A 23,642-nucleotide genomic window follows, 5' to 3' on the forward strand; every position below is an offset into this window, starting at 1 on the left:
AGAAAAGGCCAGGGGCTCCCACTAATTCAACATTATGGTGAATGGTTTAATGTATTAATTTTTCATGCACTTATTTGCTATATTTTCCTGCCACACATGGAAGGCCGGTCCGTGAAAAAAATGCCTACATTAAATCGTTCTCTGGTGCAAAAAAGGTTGGGGACCCCTGCTCAAGAAGGGTTTTTACTTGTATTGGGGTCCAGACGAAGAACACCCAAGCCAGAAGGTAACAATAGACCTTGCGACCCAGTTAAGGATGCAACTACCGTTTGGGCAAAGAAACTAAGTGACAAGTAAATCCTGGCAATCTGAGTTTGGAGTATTGAATGCATGCATATTTCTAATCAGCTCCATTGTTTCTGTACATAAAAACTGTCCGTCTGTATTGTCATGTGCTTGTCATGTCCCGCGGGTCCACTTGTGATGGAGGTACGTAAGTGAGAAAGCTATGGAAAAAGTCGATGTGTATGTGAGGAACACATTTTGAGCAAGATAACTGGAGCATAAGGGATCAATATTGAATGAAGACAATCTCGCAAGCCTAATGCTCGTCTTTAACTGCTTCCGCCTCTTTACCCAGGGAGCAGCTGTGTATTCTTTTTGCATATTTATATTTCCTCCATCCATTTGCCTCCCTCCCTTGTCCCGAGTCTCCCTCCGCAATGCTGTCTTCATGTCACTGTCACTCCCCTTCACCGCGTGTGACCTCTTTTTCATCCGTTGCTTTGTTCCCCTTACTGTGCTTTTATCTCCCTGTCCGCCTCGACCGTCCTCATAACGAATTAAACCCTCCCAGATATTGCAGAAAATGTGACTTATTGTATTCGCCGCGCACTGGCGCGGCTCCTCGCTCTTGTCATTTGGAGCGTGAAATGAGAAAAACAGAACTTACTGACATTTATTTGAGGCTTTATTCATTGATTTGATCGGCGTTCATGCTGGCACGTCAGACCAAGTCAAGGACACTGAGAAATGCCTCCCGGTGGGCTCTCTTCCAGCCGAGCACTCCCCATGGATGTCTTTGGGGGGATTAAAAGGGTAGTGTTGTTACTCGTTATTGGCAAAGCAATGACACTAATCAAACATATTTAGGGCTGTCGAAATGCGGTTTAATCCATCATCACTATTAATCAGATTATTATATGTAGTCGTTCGCCAGCACTAATCATAATATTTAATATAATGTAAAAAAAATTAGTCTTCTTTGTGCCAAATGTAAGTCAGGTCAAGCAGAAAGTTAAAAGTTAAAGTTAAAGTACCACTGATAGTCACACACACACTAGGTGTGGTGAAAATACCCTCTGCATTTGACCCATCCCCTTGTTCCACCCCCTGGCAGGTGAGGGGAGCAGTGAGCAGCAGCGGTGGCCGCGCCCGGGATCGATTGGTGCCGGGCCGGTGGTTAGGGACCACTGATATAAAGCACACATGGGGGACGGCGTGGCGAAGTTGGGAGAGTGGCCGTGCCAGCAATCTGAGGATTACTGGTTCAATCCCCACCTTCTACCATCCTAGTCACGTCCATTGTGTCCTTGAGCAAGACACTTCACCCTTGCTCCTGATGGGCCTGGTTAGCCATCAGTGTGTGAATGTGTGTGTGAATGGGTGAATGTGGAAATAGTGTCAAAGCGCTTTGAGTTCCTTAGAAAGGTAGAAAAGCGCTATACAAGTGCAACCCATTTACATAGTTAAGGGTACACGGTTTTTGGTTAGTGTAGAGTAGGTGGATGTTCATTCACATTTACTGGCTATATTGTGCACTATGGCAAAATGCATGGAGATGGACATGGAATCTACCAGATAAAGAATGTCAATAACTTTTGTTATATATAGATCTCGTAAAAAATGGCATATGAATCTAGCATGTATCTACGTGTGCTTTGTGAACTCACAAGGCCCGGGGGCGAAATCTGGCCCGCCACTTCATTTTAAAGTGACCTGCAAAAACCTGGAAATAATGTGTGTCAATAAATAAAATCCTTCTTGCTAAATGGTCAGTGTATATTAAAGTTAAAAGTTAAAGTTCCAATGATTGTCACACACTGGGTGTAGTGAAATTTGTCCTCTGCATTTGACCCCATGTTCCACCCCCTGGGAGGTGAGGGGAGCAGTGAGCAGCAGCGTGTGCCACGCTCGGGAATCATTTGGTGATTTAACCCCCAATTCCAACCCTCGATGCTGAGTGCCAAGCAGGGAGGCAATGGGTCCCATTTTTTGTAGTCTTTGGTATGACTCGACCGGGGTTTGAACTCACGACCATACAGTCTCAGGGTGGACACTCCAACCACAAGGCCACTGAGCTGGTATATTTTGGTCATTTAATGTGAATGTGAATACCCGTCATACCATGTGGGGTGTAGCGGTGCAGAGGCGTGGGGCGGGCGTGGAGGTTTGTGTGCATATGTACCCATGGTCTATTGTGTGTGTGTTAAGTTTGTAGGGCTGGAGTCGCTCTGCATGCAGTGGCCATACTTGCCAACCTTGAGACCCCCGATTTCGGGAGGTGGGGGGTGGGGAGGGGGGGGGGGCGTGGTTGAGTGAGGGGACGTGGTTGGGGGTGTGGTTAAGAGGGGAGGAGTATATTTACAGCTAGAATTCACCAAGTCAAGTATTTCATATATATATACAGGGGCGCCGAAAAGGGGGGGTAAAGGAGACGGATTCTAGGGGCCCATGATGGAGGGGGGCCCAGAGAGGCCCCTAATGATGATGAAATTATAATACAGAAAAAATAATGACACTGTGTTGGGGGCCCTGTAAAGATTATTTTCATGGGGCCCAAAATCCCGAGCGGCGCCCCTGTATATATATATATATATATATATATATATATATATATATATATATATATATATATGAAATACTTGACCTCCAGTGAATTCTAGCTATATATATACATATTTATTTTATTTCATATATATATATTTATTATATATATATATATATATATATATATATATATATATATATATATATATATATATATATATATATATATATATATATATATATATATATATATATATTTATTATATATATATATATATATTTATTATATATATATATATATTTATTATATATATATATATATATATATATTTTTATATATTTATATATATATATTTATATATATTTATATATATATATATATATATATATATATATATATATATATATATATATAGTATAGCAGTTGTGCACTGCACTCTCTAAAAGCCCTAAATGTTATTGTCACATATGCATGTACAGTAGATGGCAGTATTGTCCTGTTTAAGAGTGTCACAACATTGCTGTTTACGGCAGAAGAACTGCTTTACGGTAGACGAAACGTGACTGCTGTTGTTGTGTGTTGTTACCATGCTGGGAGGACGTTAATGAAACTGCCTAACAATAAACCCACATAATAAACCAAGAACTCGCCCTCGATCATTCTACAGTTATAATGTGATTGGGCAGGCACGCTATTTTTATTGTGGGAAAGCGGACGTGAGAACAGGCTGGCCGCTGTCGACACGTCACTCAGGTCCGCATGGAGCTGGAGGGGGCGTGGCCTCCAGCTCCATTTGAAAATTTGTCCCGGGAGGTTTTCGGGAGAGGCGCTGAATTTCGGGAGTCTCCCGGAAAATCCGGGAGGGTTGGCAAGTATGACAGTGGCAAAGAAACAGAGTTTATCTTCCCAGGTGTTGTTGACAGGGAAGGAGTTTGTTCCGTCTTCGCTGCACTGTCCTCCAGGGGAATCTTGAAGCAACGACTTTGCAACAGTAACAACCAAGATTAGAATGGTTGTGTTCGAGCGAGCAAAAAGAAATGTAAACTTTTTACTCTAATTGTCTATTTTTGGTCCTAAATTTTATCCTGCAGGTCAGATAATCCGATATTATCCAAAATCACAAAAATCTGCACGCATCCTCCAATTATTTTTGGCAGCTTTGGGGTGATTTGAATGGCTTCCAGCATCTTCCAATTTGTCCATACATCAGGGCAACGCTTGCTCTATTTAGCAGATGTCCTGTTTTAATGACTCCAATCAGCAGATATCGTCAGCATCCTCGACTGAAAGGCCGCCAGGCACGCGGCATTCCGCTTCTCCCAAGGGTCTGTCATGTGTCCGGCAACAACTTTTCCGACAGGGCAAACCGGTTCCCCAGAACCCAAGATCTTGCCAATTTTGAATTTGAATTTGGCCACCAGGAGCAACTCTTTGCACTGAAAATATTTAGGAATACAGCCCGTGATCTGAAAACCATTTGCTAAAAAACTTATTTTCAAACAAAAATTAGGTATTTGCTGCTCAAAAAGTTCAGTTTCGTTTGCAAATCCATTACAGTCGTTCCTCATTTATCACCGTTAATAGGTTTTGGACATTAATTGAATTTCCACAATGTAGGAATCATTCATTATTAATCAAATAATTATATAGTTAAAGTATAAAAAAAACCTGTTTACGACCAAATACAATTTTCAACATTAAGACAAGAAAGAATATAGAACTAATCACTTTTACACTCGTTTAATGCAATATAGTAATGCTGTTTGAGGCTGAGCCAATCAGTGGCCATGATACTGAACAGCGCGCTCTGATTGGTTTGGTCTCATCTAGTGGCCAATACTAGTGTAGTATTGATACCGTACTTTTAGTCCACTTAGCCATATTTATGCTTGTAAATGCCTAATTTTCGACCAAAATATTGTAGCGTATGCTTTAAAAATATGAAAAGTGCGATGTGGCGAGGGAAGACTGCATTTTTATTTGCAGGTTTCTTCTTGATTTTTTTTTCCATTTTTTCATTTATTTATTTATTTCAGGCAATGACATAAAAAAGTACAAAGTTGACAACACATAATAATATGAATGAATATAGTGCAAAAGGTAATGTACAGTATGTAATGCATAATTGTCCAGTTTTGCCTGAAAGGGAGTGGGAAGAAGATTATTTAATCCCACCCCCAGTTCTCCATTCAGTGGTTATTCACATGAGTTTCACTCTTACTTTGTTCAAGGATTATAATACAGATGTTGTATCAAAGTGGCATTACCACAGGTAACAATAATTATTACACTGTAACAATAATTTGTATCAACAATGTAGGCATAATGAATATACCAACAATGGTAATAGACAACATAGCAATAATGGTAATAGACAACATAGAAATAATGGTAATAGACAACATAGCAATAATGGTAATAGACAACATAGCATTAATGGTAATAGACAACATAGCAATAATGGTAAGGAAACATTGAGCACATGTTAACACTTTGAGACAGAGTATGGCAGCAGGTCAAATTAAAGACCCTCATCTCTATATTTGAACCAGACCCCATGTTTGTATAATAGTGTAAATCGATTAATAGTTTGGCATTGCTTGTGTTGTAAGTCCAGTTTGTTCCATAGTTTTACTCTGCGTACAGACACACAAAAACGTTGACGAGTGGTTTGTGTCGTGACTTGGTCCTGGGTGTTTGCTTTTCCGGAAGGCAACGGAAAGTTGGCTCAGGCGAGACGGGAATGTGAGTACATGATTGTTTATTACTATCAAAAAAAGTACAAACGAAAAGCGCGCACAATGGCGGAGGTACAAAACTAGGCTATTGAAAACAAAACTTGCACATAGGCAGAAACTGTGAACAATTGAACAAAAACACTAACTGTGGCATTAATAAACAAAAAACTTACTTGTCATGGACTATGAAGTGCGCAGAGGTAAGAGTGTGACAGGGGTATGAATCCGGGTTGTCGCCAGGAAGACAAACTGAAAACAATGAACTTAAATACTACAGACATGATTAACGAAAACAGGTGCGTGACTCAAGACGTGAAACAGGTGCGTGGCGTGACAGGTGAAAACTAATGGTTGCTCTGGTGACAAAACAAACAAAAGTGCACAAAAAGTCCAAAAACAAAACCGAACATGACTAAAACAAAACATGATCACACAGACATGACAGTTTGAGCTCTCGGCAGTAAGAAATATCCATTGATTGCAAGTCCATGTTCAATTCAGTGGCATAAAAAGACACACATTTATCTCCATGCTTCTCATAAGTCAAACGATTTGCTCAAAGTGGCAAAAAGTGAGAAGAAATTCCTGCATCCTCGCCAAAATTTGATGTGCCACCCCCTCTCGCTTGGCTCTGCTAAATAAAAAGTGTCTTGTTTTTTGCAGTTAAACTCCATGTTTTTCCTACTTGAGGCTATTGAAACAATACACACTGTGTCCAATAGGACTGCAGAGGATGTGTGCTTGTAAACAGTCGTTTGCATTACAGCTGTTTAGCAAAGAAGGAGAATATTTGTTAAGCATCCACAGGACTCTTGGTTGAGTGTCAGAACAATTTTGTTTCGGTTTCTTTGGCTGGCTTTTGGCAGCGTTTCAGGCTTGCATTTACGGTAACAATTCCCTGCAAGCGATGGGCAATGCTTCGGGGCTATAAATAAAGTTGTCACTCCTAATTTAGAATAGTGTCTTCAAGGTGTGGATATTGTGTCAATTTGAGGAATGTTGAAGAATGTATCTCGTGGAGGATGGACCACAAAGGTGTCTGGTTAGCACAACATTAGTTTGTCCTCTAAACATGACGCCTCGCCCCAAATTAGGTAATGGCTTTTAGTTGTTTCCCCACTGTGACTGCACCTGCCCAAAGCAGCTCTTTGCTGGGCTGTGACTGACAGAAGTGCGCAGGGAGTCAGCCACCTCTTCCCCGAAGAGACCACCCACTGCTTGGGTTTCGATCTTTCCCGCCAGGGGGGGTGCAAAGGGAAAATATGTTGTATAAATTAAAAGGCTAGAAATATTTTCCAATTATTGAAGCATCAGACTGTGTGCCGTGCAGACGGTACACCAGAAAGTGATGTTACATATTTTCCGCACTATAGAGCGTGCTGGTATATAAGCCACACCCACCTAATTTTAGAAGAAAAAAATAGTTTTCCATATATTAGCCGCACAAGACGCTAGATATATCCATCCATCCATCCATTTTCTACCGCTTATTCCCTTTGGGGTCGTGGGGGCGCTGGAGCCTATCTCAGCTACAGTGCTAGATATATACCTTGCGAAATTAGTTATTTACACAGAAATAATTTGTTAATATTTATTTACATGCCTTAATTGTTTCCAAACGGTTCCTTTAACATGGCAGTAAAAGGGCCGATCAAACAAAACAGAAGTCATCATCATGGACCCACTAGCTATGGAAGCTAGCTCCCCAATCAACTAAACAGACTCAATAACTCAACGACGATATTCTGGTGAATTTACTGACCAATATGTGGAACTAAAACGACACAAAAAGAATGCCATTGTAAGTTAATAATACTAACACAGACACTTGTAAACATGTGAGTATTGTTGCGTTTGGACCAGTTGTTCCTCCCAGGGAATTCAAGTTTTTGGTCGCTCCCAAGCTCTTTACGACACTTAAAGCTGAGTAGAAAAACCACCAGAGACAGAATAGGTATTTTTTAATATATTTGCAAAGCTTTGTAAATATAATGAGACCAGTCCAGCATAGAACATTCAATCGCGCAGCTAAGATGGTCTGAACTAAAATATGGAAACCTTCTATTCTATAAAGTCTCTCTCCCTCCCACCCTCGCTGTCTTGTCTTTCCAGCCCAAACACATGCCCATTGTCCTCCGCAGCTGGAGTAAAGAAGAGATAAGGAGAGGGAGTATCTCTCCTCCTTACATTCCATAGTCAAGGTTAGCACACAGTATTTGCAGACAACCAAAAGACCACAATTGGAAGAAAAACACTAGCTGTTTTGTAATATGATTATGAAAATAAAGAAGTAACACTTAAATACAGATATATGTAAATATCTGCCTCCGACAGTATATTAGCTGATGCTAACGACGCTAGTTTCATCACAATACGATAGCACGTACAAATATGCATGAAAACACTCCTACAGACATCATACATGGGACGGTTTAGTAAATGTGAATAGTTTTAGTTATATTGTAAAACTTAACAACCGTTGCTTGTGGTGATTAATGAAGAATTCTAACCAGTAGAAACGGTATGGAGGACGAGAAGACGGAACAGTTGTAACGCAGGTGCCAAATGTATACCTTTTTGTATTTGACTGGTATGCTCTTGCTTACTAGTTACTCTTTGAGCGCTGTGCGTGCTTCCTGGTCACGTGACTGCCGCGGTCCAATTAGCTGGGCTTATAAGCCGGTAGCAGGAAGTTGCCAGCTGACAGATCGATTGTTTGCTCGAGGTAGGTTTTTAATCCTCGTTTTTACCTGGAATATTGTGCTAACTAAGTATAAACTAAAATGCCTAATTTGTAACTTTATAGAGCCGACTACCAGCGCCGGAGTTTTTTTTCTCTCTCTCATTAAGCTGTTGGTGAGTCCATATTTATGAACATAGCACAGTTAGCATTTATCCCTCTTCGATTGTTTTCATTGCAACAGTCTTTGTAGCATATTATCAATCGTCTGTATACAAGGTTTATGATTTAAACCTTTTGATAACTATTTGTGTGTTAAATGTACTTTTAAATGTGTTTTGATAATAAGCATGTTTAGTGCACTGATGCTGCTAATAGTTATTTTGACATTTTATTGCATATTGTGATTTTGATGTTATTGATTTATATTGTACAATATGGAGGAAGAAGATATGTTGTGTACACATGGATTTAAAAGAATGTTCCTGGCTCTTACACAGGCCAGGCTTTTCTTGTTTTGATGGCGAGCTAAAGAAAGGAGCATCTAGTCCAAGGAGTATTCTTGGAGGATTCCAGCCAGAAACCCCACCACCTGTTCGGTTTGGGCGGGTAGGAGGCTCTCGAGCCGACCCTTTACGTTTTTTTTCCATCTTTAACCTGCAGTACACGAGCTGTACTGACATCCTTTTTTTTCTAAGAACTCTAAGTCTGAACTGAGATTTATTCAGATCCAGAAATATTAATTAATGACATTTGAATTGTATGTATGTATATAGTCACTGTTGTCCCGATTTATTTCATGTTGAATGGCCATTCAACTTATTGTGTGTATATATCTGCTGTCCCTCACAAATTGTTTAAATACACGGTGTCAACCAAACTACAGTTTAAGCTCTGCCTTCTCTCTCCAAGTCGAAACCCTAGACTTCTGTTCTGAGCCCATAAAACCCCGTATATACAGTATTGCATTACATTTGTAGTACATATAGGTTACAAAATTAGTGGCGAGCTAGCCAGGAGCGAGAGCAGCTTAAGTTGTGTGTTTGTGTCTGTGTGTGGACAGAGTATAACTTTACAATGGACATAATTGAGAAACATGGCATAAATATACATAATGCAGTATTGATTGAGTGTGATACAAAGGCTGAAGAAAATGAAGAGGTCGTGGAATTTTTGTCTAAATACGGTTCGATTGGTCAGTGTGAGATTATTGATGATTGGGAATCTGAGTTTAGGCATAAGTGGGTTGTTGAGTATAATTTTACTGATGCTATTAACGCGCTGCGTCACATTTTGCCTTACACTTTTGTGAGTCGAAATGGTAAAATTTATGAAATATCCGAATTGTCCGCTGTTTGCGCTACTCACATAGAGAAACAGAAAACAAACGCATATTTATCTGATTTAAAAGAGTTACTAATTTTGTAACCTATATGTACTACAAATGTAATGCAATACTGTATATACGGGGTTTTATGGGCTCAGAACAGAAGTCTAGGGTTTCGACTTGGAGAGAGAAGGCAGAGCTTAAACTGTAGTTTGGTTGACACCGTGTATTTAAACAATTTGTGAGGGACAGCAGATATATACACACAATAAGTTGAATGGCCATTCAACATGAAATAAATCGGGACAACAGTGACTATATACATACATACAATTCAAATGTCATTAATTAATATTTCTGGATCTGAATAAATCTCAGTTCAGACTTAGAGTTCTTAGAAAAAAAAGGATGTCAGTACAGCTCGTGTACTGCAGGTTAAAGATGGAAAAAAAACGTAAAGGGTCGGCTCGAGAGCCTCCTACCCGCCCAAACCGAACAGGTGGTGGGGTTTCTGGCTGGAATCCTCCAAGAATACTCCTTGGACTAGATGCTCCTTTCTTTAGCTCGCCATCAAAACAAGAAAAGCCTGGCCTGTGTAAGAGCCAGGAACATTCTTTTAAATCCATGTGTACACAACATATCTTCTTCCTCCATATTGTACAATATAAATCAATAACATCAAAATCACAATATGCAATAAAATGTCAAAATAACTATTAGCAGCATCAGTGCACTAAACATGCTTATTATCAAAACACATTTAAAAGTACATTTAACACACAAATAGTTATCAAAAGGTTTAAATCATAAACCTTGTATACAGACGATTGATAATATGCTACAAAGACTGTTGCAATGAAAACAATCGAAGAGGGATAAATGCTAACTGTGCTATGTTCATAAATATGGACTCACCAACAGCTTAATGAGAGAGAGAAAAAAAACTCCGGCGCTGGTAGTCGGCTCTATAAAGTTACAAATTAGGCATTTTAGTTTATACTTAGTTAGCACAATATTCCAGGTAAAAACGAGGATTAAAAACCTACCTCGAGCAAACAATCGATCTGTCAGCTGGCAACTTCCTGCTACCGGCTTATAAGCCCAGCTAATTGGACCGCGGCAGTCACGTGACCAGGAAGCACGCACAGCGCTCAAAGAGTAACTAGTAAGCAAGAGCATACCAGTCAAATACAAAAAGGTATACATTTGGCACCTGCGTTACACCCTCCCCCCTTAAGATAGTGCACCTCCGTGTGCATACTATATAATGTGAACGGGTAGTTCTAAGCTAGAGTTCCCTGCAGGGGTGGTACCAAGTATTTCACCATAGGCATCTCCTAGACTATGGAAAAGCGTCTGAACAACCGAAATAAAAGGATTACCCAACGTGGAATAACCAAATCGCTTAGGGGGTTGTCGCTGTCTTGAAGAACGACGAATAGCATCAGGTTCAACATCAGGCGCATTAAGAACCTCAGAGTCAAACACAACCGATTGGGTAAGGGCAGGGTTGGTAGACTCTGGGGAGGTCTCTGCTTGGCCACTCTTCTCCGTTTCTCCATCCATTTTATCTTGTTCTCCAATTTCAGGTTCTTCAACTGAAAAGATAACAGGCTCATTGGATGCAGGTAAGTGTTGATGATCTTCTCCCACAGATGGAGGCGGCGATGTGGCTGGATTGGCAGAGGACTTCCCTAGATCAGGTAAGTAAGGTTTCACAGGTTCAGTAAGTATACACTCTGGCGCATTGTCAAGTGATGGTAGGATGTTTTTTTCAACAGTTAAGGTTCCAGGTGAAAGGTTTGCAAATAGAGGTAATTGGCAATCATCTTCATCTTCAGAATTGTCATGATTCTCACTAAGTGGTGTCTCTTGCTGCTGGCTTCGGGTCACTGGCCTGCGAGGAGGCGTTGCCTCAGGAGACTTTTGGAAAGTATCACTCGGAAGAGACTCACAGGGCAAGAGAAGATCACGGTGAAGAGTTCGAGTTGGAGCCTTGTCATCCCTTTCTAGTCTCACTGTATATACTGGAAGGTCACCAGCACGGCTGAGAACGACATATACCTCACGCTCCCACTTATCCTCAAGTTTGTGCTTTCCTCGCAGTTTCACATTGCGAACTAAAACACGACCACCAACGTCCAAACTAGATGGGGTAACTCGTTTATCAAATCTTCTTTTATTGTGTTCTGCAGATTTCTGCGCATATCTAGCAGCAAGCTTGAAACTTTGCTCGAGCCGGGAACATAAATGCTCAACATACTGGGAATGTGACTTTGACTGCTTTCCTCGGACTGGAAGACTAAAAGCAAGATCGACTGGAAGGCGGGGTGAGCGACCGAACATTAATTCATAGGGTGTATAGCCAGTTACATCATTCTTGGTACAATTGTACGCATGGCAAAGTGGTTTCACATATTCTTTCCATCGCTTCTTCTGCTTGGGCTCCAAGGTTCCAAGCATACTTAATAGAGTTCGGTTAAAGCGCTCTACCGGGTTCCCTCGTGGATGATATGGAGTAGTTCTTGTCTTCTTAATACCAGCAATCTCACAGAGTTCTTTTATGAGCTTAGACTCAAAGTCTGGTCCCTGATCAGTATGAAGTTTCTCGGGTATGCCGTAGTAAACTATGAAGTGGTCCCATAAGTAACGTGCAACGGTATGTGCTTTTTGATTAGGGGTAGGTAGAGCCACAGCAAACTTAGTAAAGTGATCTGTAAGAACAAGTATGTCTTTGGTGTTACTTTGGTCAGGTTCTAGAGATAGAAAATCCATACACACCAACTCAAGTGGCCGAGTGGTGGTGATATTAACCAAGGGTGCGGCTCTCTCTGGTGGGGATTTTCGTCGGACACACCGGTCGCAAGTTCTGATTTTGGTTGCAACATCTACTGACATATGTGGCCAAAAAAATCTAGAACGTACGAGGTCTAGTGTTCGCTCAACACCTAGGTGTCCCATGTCATTATGAAGACTTTTCATAACCAAAGCCCTCAACTCTTCAGGTAAAATGAGCTGGAAAAGTTCTTCATCTCCATCTTTCCTTCTTCTGTAGAGGACACCATCCACCAATTGCAGGCGGTTCAATTCTCGAAGAAGCAAGGCCAATTCGGGAAGCTCGTGTCTCACTGTTGGGGGTACATGCTCTCCCGCTTCCAACTGGTGAATGACCTCTCGGATGGATTGATCAGATCTCTGTTTCTCCCTGATTTCCTCAATAGACAAGGCTGGCACAACCAGCAACCCATGCTGATTTTCGTCCAGATAACTCTCAGGGATGGCTTTGGCAGAGGTGGTCATGGACTCAACCAGTGTGATGGGAGGGTAATCGGTAGAACTGGTTGATTTGCAGTTTTTCACAAGACGACTTTGGCAAATGGCCGCGACGACTTCTGGGGAAATTTCATATCCTGGTTCACTGCTGTGCCCATCGGTGAACTGACGGACGAGATCTATATCAGAGGAAGTATCAAGAGAGGAATCATGGGAACGGCGTGACAGTGCATCAGCGTCAAGGTTTTGCTTGCCAGTCCGATACTGAAGCGTGAAAGTGTATGTTGAAAGTGCAGCAAGCCAACGGTGACTGGCAGCATCAAGTTTAGCAGATGTCAGGATGTATGTCAATGGGTTGTTGTCTGTAACCACAACAAAATTAGCACCATACAGATAATCATGAAATTTGGCTGTAATGCTCCATTTCAATGCTAGAAATTCGAGTTTATGAGCAGGATATCGCGACTCACTTGTGGATAACCCACGACTAGCATACGCGATGGCTCTCAAATGACCATCTTGCTCTTGATAAAGAGCTGCACCGAGACCTATGGCACTAGCATCTGTATGTAATATGTATGGCTTCTTCGGGTCTGCAAACCCCAGAACAGGTGCAGTAGTTAGGTGCTCAATCAAGGTTTCAAAGGCACTCTGACATTCTGACGACCACCTTCCTCCAAAACGTGTATGTTTCGAGCCGTGTGACTTGAAATTGGACCCTTTCTGTCCAGTCCTACGGGGTGGTGTATTGCCCCTTGTCAAGTCATTCAGTGGCTTGGCTACTGCGGAATATTCCCGGACAAGCCCCCAGGAGGCTCTCGAGCCGACCCTTTACGTTTTTTTTCCATCTTTAACCTGCAGTACACGAGCTGTACTGACATCCTTTTTTTTCTAAGAACTCTAAGTCTGAACTGAGATTTATTCAGATCCAGAAATATAAATCAATAACATCAAAATCACAATATGCAATAAAATGTCAAAATAACTATTAGCAGCATCAGTGCACTAAACATGCTTATTATCAAAACACATTTAAAAGTACATTTAACACACAAATAGTTATCAAAAGGTTTAAATCATAAACCTTGTATACAGACGATTGATAATATGCTACAAAGACTGTTGCAATGAAAACAATCGAAGAGGGATAAATGCTAACTGTGCTATGTTCATAAATATGGACTCACCAACAGCTTAATGAGAGAGAGAAAAAAAACTCCGGCGCTGGTAGTCGGCTCTATAAAGTTACAAATTAGGCATTTTAGTTTATACTTAGTTAGCACAATATTCCAGGTAAAAACGAGGATTAAAAACCTACCTCGAGCAAACAATCGATCTGTCAGCTGGCAACTTCCTGCTACCGGCTTATAAGCCCAGCTAATTGGACCGCGGCAGTCACGTGACCAGGAAGCACGCACAGCGCTCAAAGAGTAACTAGTAAGCAAGAGCATACCAGTCAAATACAAAAAGGTATACATTTGGCACCTGCGTTACACCCTCCCCCCTTAAGATAGTGCACCTCCGTGTGCATACTATATAATGTGAACGGGAACTCTAGCTTAGAACTACCCGTTCACATTATATAGTATGCACACGGAGGTGCACTATCTTAAGGGGGGAGGGTGTAACGCAGGTGCCAAATACAAAAAGGTATACATTTGGCACCTGCGTTACAAGTCCTTCCGGTTCAAAGCGGGAAACAGAAGGACATACTGTCGACTCTCACCCCGCAGCACCTGCAGTGAGTGAACTTGTCCAAAAGAAGGCGCCATAGCAAAAAAAACAATAACACACTTTTTCAGTGGCTCTGTTTGTGTTTTATGAGATCTATTTGTCGATGCAGCTGTTAGCGAAGAAACATCCGTAAATTAGCCGCACCATTTAATAAGCCGCTGGGATCAAAGCGTAGGAAAAAAGTAGCGGCTTATAGTCCAAAATGTACAGTTATTGGGTTCCGCCAAGGTTGAATGGAGACCACTGGACTCCTATAGTTCGTAGGAGACATTTCACCGTTCATCCAAAAGGCATCAAGCCTAAATTTTAGCTCGGTTTTAATGTCTCTGCTGCGTGTGTCCCCTGGGGGTGGTCACATTAGGGTTGTTGTTGATGTTCCCCGGTGACCATATTTCAATCAAATCAGTGGCAAAATAGCTATTAGTGGCTATTTTTTCCTATGGAATGAGACAAACTTTAAATAGGAGAGATGCCGGGGCTTTGTTGTGCCCACGGGTAAGCACAATGATGCCCTGACATTTCTCCCCCCAAAGATTGTCTCCTTCTACAGGAACAGTCGGCTTGTATGGTCGTTCAACAACAACCCTATTGTGAGCACAAAATAGGGAAAGTCCACCACTAAAATGTAGAACTACATAGGGCCAGGGGTATTCACCTAAATTGTTTTCGGGGCCTCATTTTCAGAAAGCTAAGGACCGGGTGCCGGACTTCTTCCTTCCCTGTTAATCTTCATTTGCATATTCAGAAGGATCATTGCCTTTACTACAGTAGACATTTTGATCTATTTATTTTGGCAGAGTTACAAGAGTGCTCTTCTGTTTTTAAGGACATTCTTCAGAAATGTGAGTCCATCAAAAGTTTTTTTTGAACTGAACTCGCTGGCCACCAGTTGACTAGCCCAAATGATAAAAAAAAAAAAGAGAGGACCTAAAATAGAACCTTGAGGAAGACCACTAGTATAACTACATAAGTGAAGTGAGGTGAAGTGAATTATGTTTATATAGCGCTTTTCTCTAGTGACTCAAAGCGCTTTACATAGTGAAACCCAATATCTAAGTTACATTTAAACCAATGTGGGTGGCACTGGGAGCAGGTGGGTAAAGTGTCTTGCCCAAGGACACAACGGGAGTGACTAGAATGGCAGAAGCTGGGATCAAACCTGGAACCCTCAAGTTGCTGGCACGGCCACCTACCAACCGAGCTATACCGCCCACAAGTTGAACAAATGATGTAGTTATACTACTGACTAAATCGGAAGTAAACAAGCTACGGCAACACCTTAGTTACATAAATCACATGGCAAAAAATAAAAATAGGACTTCAACGGGTACCGTGAGGAACGCTTCAGGTATGTAAATCACAAGTTTAGACCCAAGTGTTCCATGTTGGCCAGCAAGGTTAAAATGTCAATGCAAGGATCTGCCAAAGTGTTAACAGTGGTCCACGTTCCTGTAAACCAGTGGTCCCCAACCACCGGGGCACGGCCCGGTACCGGTCCGTGGACCGATTGTTAACGGGCCGCACAAGAAATGTAAAAAAAAAAAATAATAAGATAAAAATGTTTGTTTTTTGTTTTTGTTTTTTTATTAAATCAACATAAAAAACACAATATATACATTATATATCAATATAGATCAATACAGTCGGCAGGGATACAGTCCATAAGCACACATGATTGTATTTCTTTATGACAAAAAAAATAAAAAAATAAAAATACCATAGTCCCCCCCCCCCCCCCCCCCCCCGGTCCGTGGGAAAAATTTTCAAGCGTTGACCAGTCCGCAGCTACAAAAAGGTTGGGGACCACTGCTCTAAACAACCGAAGCTGTTTTTAGGAATTTGCTGCAAAAAGGTTTGTCTCCAAACTTTTGAACTGAACTCCGCTTTAATGAGTGAAAAATCTACAAAGACGTCTGGTGGGCAAAAAAAACCAAACTTGTTCATATAGAGTTGGCCTTATTTCTTCATCTAACCGAGACATTTTGGACATTTATTTGGCTACCAAAGCTCCCTCTTTTGTGTTCTTCGGTCAGCCATGCGGCAGCGACGCAATCTCTCTTCCAGCTGCTGTCTCCTTGACTGAGCAATGATGAAGCACCTGTGCACTCGTCTGGTCTCTCCAGGAGGACTTTTGAGGACAGAGCGGAATGTTCTCACGTGATGAAATGGGCCAGATATGTACGAGTGTCCTCTAAAGTTCGGTCAGGTTCCACAAACTTATCGAAGGAGTACCTACAGAATCAGAATCAGAATCAGAATACTTTTATTGCCATTTTTCTTGGTGCAATCGTGCAACATAAAACACATATAACACAGAATAGGTAATAAAATGAGCTGTAACTGAGCTATCAGATCTTGTTATTGTTCATGTGCCTGATGGCCGAGGGGAAAAAACTGTTCAGGTGGCGGGAGGTGTGGGTCTGGATGGACCGTAGTCTCCTGCCTGAGGGGAGAGGGGAGAATAGTTTGTGTCCAGGGTGAGAAGAGTCAGCAGTGATCCGACCCACACGCCTCCTGGTCCTGGAGGAGAACAGGTCCTGGAGGGATGGGAGCTTGCAGCCAATCACCCACAGAGAATGTGCATTCACTGTATTTACCAGGAGCCACATGTCTGATTGTTACATGTTGACCCTAATGTTGTAGACACATTTCCTTTTATGTATCATAAACAACTGGAGCGTGCCAAGTGGGCTACATTGTGGTCATGTACAATCATCCTTTTCTTAATTATTAATCACTAATGTCTTTTTTGTCCTATATATATATATTTTTTTTTTTTCCAGAATGGTCAGTTGCAGCAACGATTGGATAACGTCCAGAGAGACTTCATCATCTTCAACCGAGAAAAGTAAGAGACAACAATAGTTTTACAATAAGTCCTCGTTATTCTTAGGGGTTCTGAGACCACCCGAGAATGACCCCCCCAAAACAATTATCAGTTACTTTTTTCTGCCGCTTCTTTCCTGGGGATGTGGCGCCACCAGCAGGAAGTGTTTATTGCGGCAAGAGTGAGATAGTGGTTCGAGTCGATGACCTTCAGTTCTTTCGTTTTGGTGTTTGCTAAGTTACTATTAGCACATACAAGAGCACTTCTTTAAAGCAAGCTTCAGACCACTTTCTGTGCGACTCACCTCCGACTTCCACTGAATGTGGAACGCTGTTGTGTAGCGGCTCCACCGTGTAGTGAAATAGCACAGATTTTTTAAGAGATTTCGTGCAATAATGTTTATTGTGTATTATTCTATCCTTCCAAGGGGCAGAAGCAAATGAACAACTGCAATTAACGGCTGCCGAACGGCAACACCGCGAAACATCTCGAGCTTTGCGGGCAAGCTTTGTGTACTTCTGTAAAAGACGAAAGTTTTGCCTTGCAGAACGACAACTTTATTTATTTTTGTAGCAAGCAACAACACAACAGTAACATCATCCCCGCCGAGCGTTGTACACACACACACACACACACACACACACACACACACACACACACACACACACACACACACACACAATCTCATTTAACTCCTGCTAACCACTACCCTGCGTCCTTGGGCCGTGTATCAGCCGGTATTTGACATACCTTATTTTTCGGACTATAAGTCGCTCCGGAGTATAAGGCGCACCGGAGTATAAGTCGCACCGGCCGAAAATGCATAATAAAGAAGGAAAAAAACATATATAAGTCGCACTGGAGTATAAGTCGCATTTTTGGGGGAAATTTATTTGATAAAACCCAACACCAAGAATAGACATTTGAAAGGCAATTTAAAATAAATAAAGAATATTGAACAACAGGCTGAATAAGTGTACGTTATATGAGGCATAAATAACCAACTGAGAACGTGCCTGGTATGTTAACGTAACATATTATGGTAAGAGTCATTCAAATAACTATAACATATAGAACATGCTATACGTTTACCAAACAATCTGTCACTCCTAATCGCTAAATCCCAAGAAATCTTATTCGTCTAGTCTCTTACGTGAATGAGCTAAATAATATTATTTGATATTTTACGGTAATGTGTTAATAATTTCACACATAAGTCGCTCCTGAGTATAAGTCGCACCCCCGGCCAAACTATGAAGAAAACTGCGACTTATAGTCAGAAAAATACGGTAGTTAAAGTTAAAGTACCAATGATTCTCACACGCACACTAGGTGTGGCGAAATTATTCTCTGCATTTCACCCATCGCCCTTGATCAGCCCCTGGGAGGTGAGGGGAGCAGTGAGCAGCAGCGGTGGCCGCGCCCGGGAATCTTTTTTGGTGATTTAACCCCCAATTCCAACCCTTGATGCTGAGTGCCAAGCAGGGAGGTAATGGGTCCCATTTTTATGGTCTTTGTATGACTCGGCCGGGGTTTGAACTCACAACCTACCGATCTCAGGGCAGACACTCCAACCACTAGGCCACTGAGTAGGTGGCTTAGTGGTTAGAGGCCCCCATATAGCTGCCCAGGATATGCTTGTGATATGATTCTTTTATTTTGGACCTCCAGAATCGGCATGTCTTCATCCATTTGTGTCAATGAGGTGAAATTACACCTGGAAATCTTTGACAAGTTGATTTCATGTCCTCCCCGCCCATTTCAAAGTATAAAATATTTTATTTTGAAAGTAAACCCGGTAATTTATTTTGTGTTTGTGCATGACTTTCTGCCCAACACAAAATAGATTTTAATTCGAAGAACTGCCGTGCTGCGGCGACCGGCAAATATTGAAGGTCTGCATATATTTAGCGTAGGGAATGGCGGTGGAAACTTGAGAGAGTCTGCCGCCGCGGCGGCGCTGTTCCGGTGCAATCACGCATCCAGTGGAAATCTGGGGTCAAGCCAGCCACAGTAGGCTGTAGTATAATGCAGTTTTGGAGATAAAAAGCACAAATGGCAGGGTTTTCCTACAAATAATTACATTTAATTTAGAAATCAGGCTATGTGCGCAGTTGAATCATAAATATGCAGGGATGCACTGTATGGGCTATTATTCTCAAATTGTTTTAAGAACAGTACAGTAGTACCTCAATTTACAATCTTAATTGGTTCAATAACCGGTGTTTACATGTATTATTTCTTGAATGTAGATTTAACTGTAGTCTGTGCACACCTGGAGGTAAGAAAGACTCAAACATAGATGGATTTGACAAACTGTACATTTGTCCTGACCAGAGGTGGGTAGTAACGCGCTACATTTACTCCGTTACATCTACTTGAGTAACTTTTGGGATAAATTGTACTTCTAAGAGTAGTTTTAATGCAACATACTTTTACTTTTACTTGAGTATATTTATAGAGAAGAAACGCTACTTTTACTCCGCTACTTTTATCTACATTCAGCTCGCTACTCGCTACTAATTTTTATCGATCTGTTAATGTTTGTTTTGGTCTGTCAGACAGACCTTCATAGTGCCTGCGTTTCAACAAATACAGTCACTGGTGACGTTCACTCCGTTCCACCAATCAGATGCAGTCACTGGTGACGTTGGACCAATCAAACAGAGCCAGGGGTCACATGACCTGACTTAAACAAGTTGAAAAACTTATTGGGGTGTTACCATTTAGTGGTCAATTGTACGGAATATGTACTGTACTGTGCAATCTACTAATACAAGTTCCAATCAATCAATCAAAAGTGTGAAGGAAAAAAGACAATTTTTTATTTCAACCGTAAACCCCGTCAAAAGCCTAAAGACTGACTGCACAGTTCCTGTCTTCACAATAAAAGTGCCGCTCCATCGCGCCTGCGATTTCAAAATAAGAGTCTCCGAAAGCCTGCACAAACAAGCTAGCAAGCTACGGAGTTTGTCGCCAATGTATTTCTTGTAAAGTGTATAAAAACGAATATGGAAGCTGGACATATAAGATGCCAAAAACCAACCACTTTCATGTGGTATTAGACAGAAAGGAGGAACTTTTTTTCTCCTCCATTTGAAAACGTGGACGTTTGTCATCACTACTGTCTGATTCCAATCAATGCAAGTCATCAGAATCAGGTAATACACCAACTTATATTCTTGTCTTCATGAAAGAAAGGAATCTATATGTGTTAAACATGCATGTATATTCATTAAAACACTATTAACATGTAAACAAAAAAGGCAAAAAAAAATAAATATAAATTATATACTGTATATATCAATGTATATATATATATATATGTGTGTGTGTGTATATATATATATATATATATATATATATATATATATATATATATATGTGTGTGTGTATGTTACTCATCAGTTACTCAGTACTTGAGTAGTTTTTTTACAACATACTTTTTACTTTTACTCAAGTAAATATTTGGGTGACTACTCCTTACTTTTACTTGAGTAATAAATCTCTAAAGTAACAGTACTCTTACTTGAGTACAATTTCTGGCTACTCTACCCACCTCTGGTCCTGACAAAGCCAGTATCTTCAGTGATCGTAAAGGTACAGGTACGTCACAAACGTTCGTAGCATATTTAGCATATACACGACAGTACCGTATATTTGATACCAAATTGAAGGAGATACAGGATAAACCAGTATCCGAAGTATAAGAATATACAACTAGTGATACGGCGCCATTTTCGGGGTCCAGTAATCCCTAGTACTCTCTTATACAGACATCTAAAAGCACAAGTAAAAAAATATATATATATATAAAAATGTCTGTCGGTTTTTTATCAAGCAACTTTCTGAATTTTTCTGAATTTGTACAACCATTTAATTATTTCTTCTTTGACATACTGTATGTGTCATGGAAGTTTACTCATGTAGTTTTTGTGTACTTCTGCAAAACAAAGAAACTCACCTAGGGATGTCCGATAATGGCTTTTTGCCGATATCCGATATTCCGATATTGTCCAACTTTTTAATTACCGATACCGACATCAACCGATACCGATATCAACCGATATTGATATATACTGTCGTGAAATTAACGCATTATTATGCTTATTTGGACAACCAGGTATGGTGAAGATAAGGTCCTTTTTAAAAAAAATTCATAAAATAAAATAAGATAAATAAATTAAAAACATTTTCTTGAATAAAAAAAAAAGTAAAACAATATAAAAACTGTTACATAGAAACTAGTAATTAATGAAAATTAGTAAAATTAACTGTTAAAGGTTAGTACTATTAGTGGACCAGCATCACGCACAATCATGTGTGCTTACGGACTGTATCCCTTGCAGACTGTATTGATATATATTGATATATAATGTAGGAACCAAAATATTAATAACAGAAAGAAACAACCCTTTTGTGTGAATGAGGGAGGGAGGTTTTTTGGGTTGTCTTGTGTTTTTTATGTTGATTTAATTAAAAAAATAATAATAATAATAATAAAAACAAAAAACGATGCCGATAATTAAAAAAACGATACCGATAATTTCTGATATTACATTTTAAAGCATTTATCGGCCGATAATATCGTCAGGCTGATATTATCGGACATCTCTAAACTCACCACATATATACAAATATTGAGGCCGCTTGAATATTTTGACATAAATGGTCAGGACTTATACAGTGCAATCTTGATTTACAAACTTAATTGTTCCTAAATACAAAAGTTTGTATATTGAAACTGGCAGGGAGTGTTGGTGACGAACCCCAAGATGCAGCGATGGCAAGCTTGTTGCAGGAAAACATGACTTTAATGTCCAAAAGAAAATGCAGGAAAACAGGAATCAGGAACCAGGAAACAGGCAAACTGGAGACAGCAAACAGGATACAAGAGACGAGGAACCAGGAGACAGCAAACCGCAAACAGCTAACAGTCTACAGGATTCAGGAACCAGTAAACAGCTAATACTCTAGCACTGACTGGAGGGCAAGGCAGGTATAAATAGTAGCCTGATTGGCAATTGCCACCAGGTGTGCCAGACTGCCAATCAGGGACAGGTAAGGGGAAACAAGCACTCAGGGAGACGTGCTGGAAAAATAACCAAAATAAGAGCGCTGACAGGAAATAAAACACAAACACAGAGAAATACAGAGAAATCAGTGTCAAGCCTGACAGAAGCAAACAATGTAAAACGTGAATAATGGGTTCCAGCCTCGACAAAAGTCCATCTATAGGTTAAAGTGTGTACACTTTGAATACAATATAGAGCGATATGCGGTACTGTATAGCAAACAAACATAATAAGGGGGTGCTGGATCAACGTTCTATTAAATAGCAAAGTCAAAACAACATCTGAACTGTCCTCATTTTCAGCCACCCTGCCGACACGCACACGCACTGTCACTAGCCCAGTTTGAAATCACAAAACTCCTGAACTTTAACAACCAGGTGGCGACCATGATTAGGAATAAAAAAATAACATTCACTTTACCTTGTTGGTTAATCTTCTTGGTGTGCAGCAGAGGGAAAGGGGGAGGAGGCAGTGTTGACAACGCTGTGAATACTTCCTGAATGTTTCAAAATAGAGATGTCCGATAAATACATTAAAATGTAATATCGGAAATTATCGGTATCGTTTTGGTTTTTTTTTTTGTTTTTTTTTTATTAAATCAACATAAAAAAACACAAGATACACTTACAATTAGTGCACCAACCCAAAAAACCTCCCTCCCCTCATTCACACTCATTCACACAAAATGGTTGTTTCTTTCTGTTATTAATATTCTGGTTCCTACATTATATATCAATATATATCAATACAGTCTGCAAGGGATACAGTCCGTAAGCACACATGATTGTGCGTGCTGCTGGTCCACTAATAGTACTAACCTTTAACAGTTAATTTTAAAAATTTTCATTAATTACTAGTTTCAATGTAACTGTTTTTATATTGTTTTACTTTCTTTTTTATTCAAGAAAATGTTTTTAATTTATTTATCTTATTTTATTTTATGATTTTTTTTAAAAGTACCTTATCTTCACCATACCTGGTTGTCCAAATTAGGCATAATAATGTGTTGATTCCACGACTATATATATCGGTTGATATCGGTATCGTTGATATCGGTTTTGGTAATTAAGAAGTTTTACAATATCGGAATATAGGATATCGGCAAAAAGTATCCCTATTTCAAAACACACGTTGCTTTTTTTAGACTCATATTGAATTAGCAAAACTAGAAAAAAGGGCTAAAACAACACTTAAAATGCACACAAAGTACTACTAAGC

The 23,642-nt window shown here is 40.4% G+C and overlaps 1 protein-coding gene across 2 annotated transcripts in view; it reads left to right on the forward strand.

Moving 5' to 3' along the window:
* Positions 1-23,642, forward strand: part of stk32a (serine/threonine kinase 32A) — a 173,839-nt gene that overhangs the window by 146,489 nt on the left and 3,708 nt on the right. For both annotated transcript variants that reach the window (XM_061962524.1, XM_061962523.1), the window contains exon 12: positions 17,306-17,370. In XM_061962524.1, coding sequence (XP_061818508.1) covers positions 17,306-17,370 — 65 coding nt within the window. The remainder of the gene's footprint in view (positions 1-17,305; positions 17,371-23,642) is intronic.

Source organism: Nerophis lumbriciformis, linkage group LG09, assembly GCF_033978685.3.
Source record: "Nerophis lumbriciformis linkage group LG09, RoL_Nlum_v2.1, whole genome shotgun sequence".
Taxonomy (NCBI): domain Eukaryota; kingdom Metazoa; phylum Chordata; class Actinopteri; order Syngnathiformes; family Syngnathidae; genus Nerophis; species Nerophis lumbriciformis.